This window comes from Adelges cooleyi, unplaced genomic scaffold, assembly GCF_023614345.1.
Source record: "Adelges cooleyi isolate 19-005CV unplaced genomic scaffold, UGA_ACOO_1.1 ACOO_flye_CR_arks_rails_tigmint_CR_PRNA_108, whole genome shotgun sequence".
Classification (NCBI taxonomy): domain Eukaryota; kingdom Metazoa; phylum Arthropoda; class Insecta; order Hemiptera; family Adelgidae; genus Adelges; species Adelges cooleyi.
In genome coordinates, this window is record NW_026095761.1 from 7,004,050 (window position 1) to 7,017,604 (window position 13,555).

At 29.3% G+C, this 13,555-nt stretch overlaps 2 protein-coding genes across 5 annotated transcripts in view; one reads left to right on the forward strand and one right to left on the reverse strand.

Annotated features, from left to right (window-relative positions):
• The window catches only part of LOC126839480 (BAI1-associated protein 3), a 124,697-nt gene that overhangs the window by 88,146 nt on the left and 22,996 nt on the right, over positions 1-13,555 (reverse strand). The window lies entirely within an intron of this gene.
• On the forward strand, positions 7,163-9,259 carry LOC126839496 (uncharacterized). The gene is made up of 5 exons (XM_050574838.1): positions 7,163-7,313; positions 7,552-7,699; positions 7,993-8,072; positions 8,554-8,689; positions 9,003-9,259. The coding sequence occupies exons 1-5, from the start codon at positions 7,242-7,244 to the stop codon at positions 9,098-9,100; spliced, it is 534 nt and encodes a 177-aa protein (XP_050430795.1). The 5' UTR covers positions 7,163-7,241; the 3' UTR covers positions 9,101-9,259.

Genomic DNA, 13,555 nt, shown 5'->3' on the forward strand with positions numbered 1-13,555 from the left:
ATACACTTTAAAAATGTAGTACGCAGTTTGGTGAAGTGAATGAAAAACTAATTTGCTGTTGTACAACACTGATGGCTCGTCTAGCCACTTGTTGACCGTACTCGAAACGCGACAAACGAGATCTTAGGAGTAATATTACTTGTAATGTAATAATATTTTAATGTTTAACAAGTTGGCTGGTGTTCTTAGTGTTTTTATATAATGTGATGTCAATTTTCCAAAAATTATTATGTTTCTACCCCCCTCCTAATAACTAGTTTTTTTGATAGCAACTTTTTAAAACTAAACGGTAACGTATATATTTTTTTAACTTTTCAAATTAAGAATATTTCACTAAAAATGTTGACTGGTTGATAATTAGTTTTGGATAATTATATTTAAAGTTATAAGAGTTTAAAATTTAGGATGGGAGAGGAAGTGCGCGCAGATAAAAATAATACCATACTGCACCTTTCCTCCTGCCCTAAACTCTTATAACTTCAAAATAGTTATCCAAAACTGGTTATCGACCAGTCAACATTTTTAGTAGCATATTCTTAATTTAAAAAGTTCAACAAATACATACCATTTACCATTTAAGTTTCAAAAGTTGCTATCAAAAAACTAGTTTGAGAGGGAGGAAGAAACATAATAATTTGTGAAAATTGAGATCACATTATATAAAAACACTGTGAAAAAAATAATTCAATTATTAATTAAGCCCAGTGAGATATTGAGTGACCCATGATAAAAAAATCACTCTGTACAAAAACGCAGCATCCGTTTTTAGCAAATTTCCATCAAATATCAATCAATATTCTTATTTATTATCAGCTTTGTCTCTTTCATCGATTGCCATATTCCACTTATCTCACTTTATTTTATGTTTCCTAGTTGCCTTCCATTGTTTTTTACTATAATGCTTTAAAATTGGAAAACTGTTCAGTGAACATTTTGTACCCAAATATATTTACTCAAATTATCATTGAAACTGAAATGATGCTCACATATGATACCAATGAGAGAATACGCCACCATGACTGTACAACAATTTTAGCAAATCTCTCCCATTATTTCGCTCTACGACCCACATTAAGGTTAACTGGACTCTACAAACGATGCCTACATTAATGGAACACTATAGATACAACAAACTGTAGAAATACGCTTGTTAAGTATGAATACGTTACTTAAGGGTTCAGGGTTTGTGAAAAATATAACAGAAAACTGTTTAGTGAATAATTAAATTGATATTACGTAACGTTTGAGTATGTCTGCTGTAAGAAAGCTCCAGTAAATAATAAAAACAGGCCGAGCGAATACAGAGACTTTAATACCGGATTAGGATTCAGCTTAAGGTTCTTGGAATAATAAACGAACACAACGAGCGAGCAGAAAATACAGTTCCTTGGAGAATAATATAGGAACAGATGCAAGTATACAATATAAATATAAAACATATAAAATATATACATATATATTTTTGTATAGGCTGCTGAGCTGAGTTTTGGCATAATACATGGCGAAGTGGGATTAAGTCACTCCATTTAGACACGAAATAGATGATAGATACGGAGTTCGAGGGGAGAGCCAAAATGAGCTTATGCCAAGAATAAATCCCTAACAGTTCCAAAACCAATTACATGACAACACTTGGCAATTGCGCGGGAAAGCTTATGAAAATTCGATATTGTACCAGTGAATATTATAGTTTTTATAATAACTAGAAAAAAATAACAAAACTAGTAAAAGACAAGTTATTGAATAAATATGAATTGCAAACTTCCTAGATAACCCGAGAAAGTAACAACCGTATTCGGAACTTAAAGGGGTAAGCTTGGGTGTGCTTTGTAACTCTAGTTTTAAAATCAGTAGCTCCAAATTATTTTTTGTACTACTTCATAAACTCTATAAAGAAGGAAGTTCATCACGATGTGTATAATAAGAACATCAAATCAAAGAACCACAAAACTAACAGCAAAAACAAATATTCTTGAGGAAAATTGAAAAAAATATTATCAAAAAATGGCATTTTTGAGAAAACATATTATAAAAAGTTTTAAAAGTTTGGCGTTATGATTTAAGTGCTAGAAACGATCACATATTGTAAAAATTGAAGGCACGTCTCATAACAGTATTATCGTAAAGGCTTTTTTTTTTTTATTTTTTTTCCCGCCAACGTCGAAATTTGATTAACCGCTTGTGTGCGGGTAAAGTAAGGTTAAATAAATATAAATATATACCTATGTATAATATACCTATATAAAAAAGCTCTGATGTGGATTGCTATTCGTGAAGCAGACGAAGCAAACGAATCGATTTACCCATTTTAGCCCCGGGCTTGTCGCACAGGTATCCCTGTAAGATTTCGCCTCTCGCGTTTGAATGAGTTTAATCCGGAAACGATCTTCTCATATCCGGTGTTGGGAAAAAAAAGAGCAGATTTGATCGTTTTCGTCTATATATATGTACATCGACGCTAATGTCGCCATTATTACACTTTGCCAAAGGAAACGGATGCGCACGTTATACGGTTGAGCCGTCGCAGTCGGTGAATAATTATTATCGTCGTTATAAATAAGATGAAATCGAACGACGATTGGACGATTTTTTTTTTTTTTAAATATACACAGTGTTGTAGTTATTACATATTTTTTATGTGCAGCACAATCGGTACAATACAAAACTCTTCGAGAGCAAACTGGGAACACTACACATAGCGCGAGTAACCACAGTGCCGGATTAAGATGACTTTTTTTCTTAAACAATGACCGTCGTAGAAACTGATAAAGAAATTATTTATTTTTTAGTTGCAATAGGTCCCTGTAATCCATATGAGCGAATAGCCTTTTTTAACAAGTTAACTGTCATGAATACTGTATTTGGTACTCATATACATTGTAAAAAATTAGCTCAGCAGTCAACTGTTAAAAATATGGTTCACACAATCACCGTTGTTATTACTTTCCATCACCGCACTTACCGTTGTCTTACCTCTTTTCAATAATCGCTCTCATACTACCGTATTTCTTATGCCCCATTACCGAACAAAAATTTAAATAAAAAATGGCTGTAATATAATTATTTTTTTATATAATAGAGCTATGTTCTGCAAATGAAAGAACAAGTTATTATTTTTTTTTTTTTATGCTTTAGCTATACTTTAAGCCTAATTGGTTACACCATATAAAAAAAAACACATGTTATGCAGTCAAGCAAAATACGAATTATCCTTAAGAAAGAATACACTAATTTTAAAGGTCAATTGTATGCTTTATGGAAGTATACCTTTCATATTATGGGCCCCCGTGGGATACATTTTACTGAAAATCGTTTGGTCTAAGACTTCATCCATCTTATTGAAAAACCTAGTTATGACTTTGAAATTTAGTTAAGCTGATATACGAGAACACCATTTGAATGTCTTTAAATTATCTATAACATTATAACATAACTATGACAATACTTAAAATAATTGTATTAATTTTAAATGGTTAGTGAAAATATTAAAATCGTCTAATAAATAAGTTTAAACTATATTATTATTCAAGTATAAATCAAAGTTAATGAATAAAAAATTTGTCAAAATAAAAAAAAAATTTGTGAACTGTTAAAACACACTCAGAAATAGTAAAATATGTAAGTTATAATTTAAAATGTTGTCAATTTTGTATTTTGATGGATTTAGCAAACTGAATAATACAAAAAATTTGTTTTTCATAAGTTAGATTAAATTCTGTTCCATTGTGCTATGACTTGGAAGGGGGGGGGGTTGTACCCAATACGTTTTGGTTTGCACTCTAACCGTGAATGAAAATATGTTAGTTACTCATGCATGTAAAATACGGTATATATTTCTCAGACATCGATATTAAACTTAAAATCTAAATTGGTTACAAAAACCAAATTGTAATTTGTCAAAAATGTGTATGTATGTTGTAAATTCGTAAGTCAACAAAATATCGGCGTATAGTGGTTGCTTGTAAATTTATCAGACGGTAAATATTTGACTATAATGTCTGTATGTATCTAATAAAAAACAAATATGGGAGTAGTTACTAGGCAAAAAAAAGTCTAGACACGAATAATATCGTAATTAAAATCCTTTCATAATTTCAATCATTTTTAATAAACTTAAAAATAGTATGTCGTTTTTAATAATAAGGAATATGGATAAGTATAGGAATTGTTCAACATAATATAGATACGCTTAAAAACACCCAATAGTTCGTATTTTCAACCAGTCTGAGAAGACCAAGATTTGGTTCAAAAATTGATTATTAATTTGACATAATATTATGTGTTATAACTAAGTATTAATAACTGTAATATTAGCTTAGTGGATAAAGAAATAATATTCCTCAACACTCAATTTTCGGAAAATTAAAGAAAACTGTTTATTTTTTATATAACTTATAAAGGAATTATATAATTCCTGCAATAATTTATAAATGAAGTTTAAACACAATAATATTATACTTAATACACTTATAATATAAGGCTACATTTCAGCTACAAAATGGCTATCTTAGTTTATTATTTCAAGCCAATATAAAAAAATACTAATAATATATGATATGATAAACAAATACACAGATTTTTTTTTATTAAATCAGGAAACCGCTGTTCAGTTAAATAACTGAGTGCGGGAAAACATTTTTTTTTAAATTTATAACAGCGTTTGTGCTCAAAAAATTGAATTTATTTAGGTTAAAAAATGAATGAAGCGCAGAAGGGCATCAATTTATGCGCAATCAAAAAACCGGTTGTGGGCTATCTATTGTACTTATCACCAGTGGTATAATTTACAAAAAATAATATATTGTTTTTTGGCAAATAATTACTCTATTCAACGAGATAAAAGATCCCAATCATGACTATGTTACCTATGCCGACATGGTTCATCATTACACAGAAGATGACAATCCTGAATTCTTGAGAGTCATGAGAATTTACGGAAACAATAAGAACGAGGGTAATAGTGTTTTAATGTTTTATCTTCACTGAACCAATATATGGAACGCGTATTCGGATTGAAAGATGTCCCGACCTAAGAGGCAGACATTTTGTGTAACAATTTTACATTAATATGTTAGATTAGGTGATGATAACATGATAATATTATATGATGATAACTCCGTCATATATTTGTTAAATCATTAAAAAAAACAATAAATATCATGGACAAAACACTAACTGTTCACAAAATGGCAGTCACCTAATAGTGGACATTTTCATAAGTACTGACTAAAAACAATAGGCGTTCAATATATCGAGTTCAGCGATCACTTCACCAGGCACTATCGTTAATTATTTTTTATGATTTGATGCTTTCCAGATAGAGAAGACAGAATGGATTATGACCAGTTCGGAATAGCCGCGTATGCAGGCTGTATATCAAGATATTATAAAAAGGTAGCATAATGTTCATTGTTGTTAAGTCTACTGAACAGCTGCGTGCGCCGTATAATGTTATAGCTTTTATAGGAAGAATCGTGGTTAAAACGACTGAAAAGTCAATAGTTTAAATGCACTAAATATAAACTAGTGGTGCATAGAGCACTTATTTTATATAATATATAATATGCAAAATATGATAAACATATTTTCTGTACAATAAAAAACGATTTTTTTTTTTTTTTTTTTATGCAGGAAATACTGAACGTTTTTAATATAATCTGCCAAAAACAAACGCCATATGTTACCTACCAAGACTTGGTCAAACATTACAACCGTACAGATACAGCTAAACTCGAGGTAGCGACATCCGATTTCGGAAAACCAACTTTAGGTATGGAATGTTATTGGTAATTATAACCACTACACTACTTGTCTCTTCTAATAGTCAACATTAAAAATCATTGAAATAATTTATGGGCGGTTTAATTCAATTTTTAAAACTTGAATGGGGTATTTTATATTTACACTATTTACACGCCTTGCGAAATCCTGAAGATGGAACAGTCAAGTGTTTCGAAACGTTGGCGAACTAGTCAAGCTATCCAAATGGGAGTAACCACAAGGTGTGTAAATAGTGTAAAGTTTAATTCAATTATTATCAATTATACTTTTTGTTTGTTTTACGACTGTGATTTATAGATGACTAACTTTAGAAGAGCCATAAATACAGGTAAATTCCAGACCTGGAGTTGGAAAAATAATACAATTATTATTGTATTACTTGTTAAAAAAATCAAATGTGTAAATTTATATAAAATATTAAAGTTTTGTTTGTCACCGTAAGAAATGTAAATTTTAACATTATGTTGTTTAATTTATTTAATTAACGAAAATTAAAAACAACCTATATATTATATGTCAGTGGAGTTTTTTTTAGACCTATGTTTCACCGACTTTTGGCCTGAATCTTTTAAGCTGTTTCATACATGTATTACAATTGTAACTTCTTAAATTGGGTTAAAATCAACGAGCGGTTACAAAAGTTATAATCGGAGTAGGTTTCAACATTTTATTTAGTTTGCGTTGCTTAATTATCTATGTAGCCGTTTTTTTCAAAAATATTACATAAAACGCATTAGTGTGTGTTAACTTACAACACATAGTGTGTTTTCGTATGTTATAAGTCTTCTGAAGAGTTTCTGTAAAAAAAAAACCCCTAGTTATTTTCTCCGTTCCATGGAAACACATATTGAACCATGGATATTTTTTAACATCACGGGTTTTTTATGCAGAACAGTTACATGTTTTTTTATCCTAAAAATTCGAAATATAAATATGTTAAAATAAACATTTTCTGGTAGTTAGGCATGATATGGAAGAATATGTTTACAATAAATGTGCGTATCCATGTTAAAACGAGCTTCGCTGTCGTCATCGATCTACCGGGGACCAACATGTAAAGTTTGTTATACGATAATTATATGAAGCGAATGTACACGTGTGTTACATAGTACTCTGGTACACTTATTTATTGTTCAATAAATAAATCTCTACCTTTATGTCGATGACGCGAAATCCTAACACGAATTTTCCACGCTAATTTCGGTATGATCCCCAGACCAAAAACATATCTATGTTAAAAAAAAAAAATTAACATCATATTCTACAAAAAGTATTTTGTAAATATATTTATAAAATATGTTGTGTATTCTATAAGAAAATAAATATTTACTCAGATGTTATTGTCAGACAGTGTACATACTATAAAACGGGCTAAAGTTCAACGTAAGACTAATTATTGTTCAGATCAGTCGAAAGTCTTTTATAAGTTTTATTAGCTCTTAACAGTACGAAAGAAAAAAATGAATTTAAAGTTCATTATTTTAACATGTTTGACGTATTATACTCCAACAGTAAAATCAATCAATGAAAAGGTAATTAAACATTTCATTTTATTTTAATAACATAAGTGTGTTTTGTTGATTTTGGTGAACCCTTTACATTTTTGACTTGATAAAGTACCTTACAGGTACGATTTCTGATCTATAGACTTGCTACAAAAAGAAATCAGGCGGCAGTAAACAAACGTTATGTTTGTTAAATAATTTATATTGAACTGTTTTAAATTATAAATTACGAAATATTACATAAATTCGTTTGTTTCTGTTAAAGGAAATACAAAATCTGTTTAACGACATTAAAGTTTCTGATTTCACCTATATCACCTACCCTAACTTGATTCATTATTATAATCATAACGATGAGAAAGAATTGGAGCAAGTTCTAAGAGATTACGGAAGCTTGTTTGATTATGGAAATGGTAAGGTTATGTCACTACTTCTTAAGCATATTTCCATAACCATTATTTGCATACATTGCATCAGCTTTAGATTAACATAGATAAAACGTTTACATTTAGCTGGAAAACTAGTGATTCCGCTATTTCGATTAGTAGAAAAAAAATTATATTTTAAACATGCAGCTATTTTTTTATACCTAAATAGCGTTTCATGGCGCTTAATCGAAATATACCATAAAATCTTTATAAAATTTTGTTCATTTAATTCATAGTAAGTTATGTATTTCATTTTGTTACTATGAGGTACCTTGTAGGTATGGAAGAATATAGACTGGATTACCTGCAGTTCAGGAAAGCCGCGTATGATGGCTACATACCATTGTATTTCAATCGGGTAATGTTCTAAATTGCATGTCATTTCTGCACAATGAATCACTGTTATTATTTTTTTAATCTCTAACATTTCCTCCCGAAACATAATATTTTTTCCACATATGGTTTTTCGTATAACGTTAACAATTTTTAAAACGCTGTAGATTCTGTTATTTTGAAATTAACGGAGAGGATTAGTATTGAAATAGTTATGTCCACTACCTGTTGTGGATTATAATCAAAACTAAAATCAATAATGGTCAAAAATAATGTTTTTTTATATGAATATTAAACGATTTGAAAAGTCAGTTCAATGCTTTAACTAATTTAATATTTAATTTATGTTCATTCGACCTTAAACAGTTTTACCATTTTATTTTATATTCCTTCTATACTAGCAACGAATGTACCTATTAATTCTCCCAATGGTCAACGTGTCTAGCACATTAATATATCACTAAGGACCATTAAACAAAAATGTTTCTTATAATATATGTACTTAGGAAATATCAAAAGTGTTTGATGAAATACGATCAGAAAATAAGGACTATGTTACTCACATAGACATGGCTAAATATTATAAAGGAATGAAAAAATCTACACTCAAGGAAATAACAAAAATATTCGGACAGCCTATAAGTATGATTTATACATTCTATTAATTCCATTTAAACTATTTTAAGAGTACCATAGGACCACTTAAGTCGTCTTTAAATGGTGGTGACCTAGAGCACTTGTATAATTAGCTCTCCATATTATCACGGTCCCGTAGGCTGTAAGTATAATTAACTTTTTTTTATTATTTGACATTCTAATACACTAATTTATTTACCGAATTTTAACAAAAAATAATATACCCATTGTGGTCCAATTAGTGTAAACAAAAATAAACTATTTTATTTTATTTTTTATAATATTTATATTTTATTCGAATGATGACGGTTATTTTTAGGTTCTTCCCTATGTAAATCCAAATACGGATTGAACTTCGCAAACTTCAGAAGAGCTATAAACACTGGAGTCCTCCCAGCCCCGGTGATACAGGAGTAATACCAAAACACTAATGACGATAAATTATTTAAATAATCTAATAGTGTAAATTCATGTCAAGTTTTTATTTGTCTCAAACTATGTTAATTTCCAAATGTCACATTTAACGTTCGCTATGATGATATAATAATATATTTAATTTGCCGTCTATTGTTCGAATTGATTGTTCTTAAAAATTAAAAATAATAACAAATATACACCCAAAATAAATTATTTACTATTGTACACAGCATAAACTGCATTTGAATTCAACACTAAAACGATAGTTTAATAAAATGTCGAAAACTCAAAATACCTATACTCCATAAAAAAAAAACAAAACCCAAGGACAAACTTGTGATGAAAAGTATATTAGTGTTACAAATCGAAATCGGTGCTTGGTCTACGAAATTATATCCGTCTGAAGGGAGACGTTCAGAGAGAAAAATAAACTGACCAAGGCGGTGGAGTGGATGACGTGTCGAGCACAAAAGAAGCTGCGAGACGACAATGGTTAAATATTATTTTGCTTTCGAAACCGAAGCGATTGTATAAATATGCAGCAGGGGAAAGTGAGATTAAATTTCACAATGCGAATTCTCGATACACTGTTCCAGATAACTGACCGAGACACGATCCAACTCGAGTAACATCACAATTATTATCTGATGATCATCAGACCTATTATAAGACGCTAAATTGTAGCCTATTTACTGTGTGACGTGTCCAAACCTAACCTTATATCGAAAGCAAACAGCTTATAAATTATAATTTAATTTGAACTTGTGGTCGAATAAAGCCTAATAAAATTTAACGATAAATAAATACTATTCAAGTTTGAGAAAAATACGGTGAAATTAAATTACACGGTTATCCGATGGATAGTATTGTATTCAACAAGTTTGAGTATATTGGCTTCATTAAGGAGAGTACCAGTTGAACACACACTACAGTGAGAATAGGCGAATGGACATTACTTGTAAAACACAATAAAACGGGTCATTTATATTGTTTTTACAATTTGTATATCAAAAATATATAAAATATATACGAAAATTAAAAATTTTGAATAAATTGCCATAATACATAAAAGTAATTTATTAATAAAAACTTTTAAATACCGTACAGTTGTGTTTATTTATAGTGGAGAAAAAATGAACAAAGTTTTCTTTAAGGTAGACTGCCTATTTTTTTTTAAACATTAAAATGACATTAATAATATATACTTCTTTTTTTTCCATCTTTCTCGCTCACTGTTGTTGTTGGCTACTCTCTGTCCGCCCCTTTTCTCTTTTATTTCTTATTATTCTTATTTCTTTCATAAGCATAACACTTTTGGTTCTCTACATTCTACAATATTCATTTTTAACTGTGCGGTACATTTACTATTGTTCTATTATTGTCTTATGCTTATGCAAAGTTTTAAAAAATAAATATACACTCATTTTTCATTTTTCTGGTTTATTTCCTAACATAACTACTATGTACGTTGCTTAATATACGAATACAATATAGAGTATATTCTAAAATCAAAGTTATGTATTATAGTGTAATACTAATTTAACAATACTAGTCATTCTAGATACATATTGGCAACGTTCTTACTTGAGCTTATACCCTTTAAGTCAGGTACTTGATTTTATAACCAATACCGGTGTAATAAATGGGCCAATAAGGCTTATCATGTATTATAATATTATACATATCTGCTAAATTTGGTAAATACCTTGTATAAGTAGAATATGGGCTTGAGCTGCTGAAAATAATTCACATATGATTATTGATTATTATATTTACAATGTTTATGAAATATTGAAAATATTACAGAAAATATCTCTACCAAAAAAGGCTATATATAAATATTGACCAATAACAATATTAATTAAAAATGTCATCGTTTTTCAATGAAATATTATTTCTAAACATTTTAACATATTATGTGAGAAATATGGCAAAGATGAAACAAAAAATGATCTGTTATTTGAGGTAGTACAATAACGATTTTATCCATTTTTCAGTCGGTTAAGTAGCTTACCTAATGCCTAAGCTAGTAGCTTACACGGAAGGCTTTAAACTTGCTTTAAAAATATACCGAAAAGTATAAATTGAATTTTTTAAGTATAATTTAAAAATTTTGTATAGATTTTTTCAGGTTGTGATATTTCTCTATATCCTATCCAAGTCACTCATACAAGTATATTATAGTAAACTAGATCTTATAAAAAAAAATGATAATTTAATCAAAAAATAGTTAGTACTTTCATCTTTAGTTTGGAGAAATAATGAGAACGTTTTCTAATACTTTCTCGGTGAAACGTACTTTGAGTTGATAACTTACTTTACTAGGCTAATTATTACTTATTTATTTCAAATAATCGTTTTCAATGGTTTAATGTATTAACAAAATTTGAAAAAAAAGTGTTGTCGTCAAGATTTGATTAACAAACACATTCTGCATCATTAAGATTTTGCACCAAAACATATACATTTTCTAGTATACAATCGGCTTTAGATTTTGTTAGACAAATCAAATTTCCCTAGCTAATATTCTTCCACTATAAAAAAAAAAGTCGGGTTTCACTGTTTTCTAGAAGTTTTGTTTGATTTAAAAATGTATTAATGCGTATATTACAATAGTGTTTGTATCGAGTTTTTGGAGCCGCATATCGAGTTCAGTAATAACATATTGTTGCTATGAGACTAAACTTCTGCAGTCGGTTCGAATTGCCCCATTAAAAAAAAAAAAATCACACTAAAGTTTAAACAATATTGAACGTATTGACTATTTTCAGAGAGTTTAGTGTGTCTGTTTCAATACCAACAACAATATGTATGTATAAAGTTTTTGTCGCGTTGTACGAGCGGGTAAAAATCAATACTTTCCTTTGTGAGGAAAAAACAACAATTAATATTGTGATTGCAGTTTTGTGTGTACACATTGGTTTCGAATGCATGTTATTCGCATTGATCTACTGCGTTTTGTGCGATGGCCAAGGTATAGTTATTGTTTACCATTTTATTAGGCCATCGAGTACAACAATAATAATATTATATTATACCCACGAAATCGATGATGCGCAATACCCATTACGTGCTCAGAATGCTAAGTGAAGCATTAATAAACCGCTATTGTTTATAAAGAAAAAATAAAATCACAATAATTATTCTTCTGGCTGCCCTCTTCGTGCCAGAAGTTCCGTTTTACAGATGTTAAAACACGGTTGACGCCAGTTAATCGGTAATCGCACAACTGAAAATGTATTATAGTTATTATGAAGCAACTACCAAAAAAAAACTGTACTCAATATATTTAATAACTTTCTTTCAAAATGTTGCCATAATAGTCTTTACAATTCAACAAAGTGGTAAAAAAGAATAGCCAATATTGTTTAAATAAAATAAAACTATTCCCGATGATATAATCACAGTGTTTTGGGCTATTTTTCAAAAATATAACACAATTTTTTTAATAAAAAAAAAAAAGCTTTAAAAACATTAGGAAGACTCTATCGGATCATGTTGAATGAACACAAGGGGTTTATAATTAGTTTTTATCAACATTTAAGCTATTTATGTATATCTCGGTCTAAGATAGTAAAATGGTTTTGTCAAAGTATAATAGATAAAACATTTTTATTTCTTTTATAGGATAAAAATGTAGTATTTTTAAAAAATTGATATATATGTACACTTTGTTTTTATTAAAAAATAAACTATATACTTAATGCATATGTCTTGCAATAACAATACCAACATATTTTTAAGAAGATCATTATTTTTATCATTAAAATAAGAATAAAGTATATTTGTACTTCTGAAACTTGTCTCTATTAAAATATATATATATTAAAATTAACGACTCGAGTATTAATTGTCGTTGTATAAATTTTGACTCTGTCAAATAGGTTAGTGTATCGTTAACCAATAATGCTGTACAGGCGCGACTTGCTCAAATAAATTATAACACTGTATATTATGATCAACATTTTATTGAATAATTAAATGGACCAATTAAAGAGCGTTAAAAAAAATATATTCACATAGATATGGACGTATGGAACACTTCAAAGGTCTAATTGGCAAATATTATTATTGTTTTTGCTGATTCGAGCGGACACCTTTTTTTACACATCGGAGGTTATTTTGATATTTATCCAGATAATACGGTCTGTCGCAAAAACAATTATTATTGAATTTTCAAAACCCTATTGGCACTGACAAACCGAAATTGTTCAATGTGTTCGTTTTGCGTTCCAGCCGACGCGACGGTCCCGAGGGTCGGGTTAACAATCAATAACGTCATTGAGATACCCTTCAAACATTATAATACAGGTTTGTGTAAGCAAAACGAATAGAACATATTTAAAATACGAATACAAATAGAAATTCCAATCGTTCGCAATCAGTTTTGTTCGAAGAGGAATAATAATTTATTCTATTCGACGTCGTTTCACATCACGCCAGAGAAAATAAATA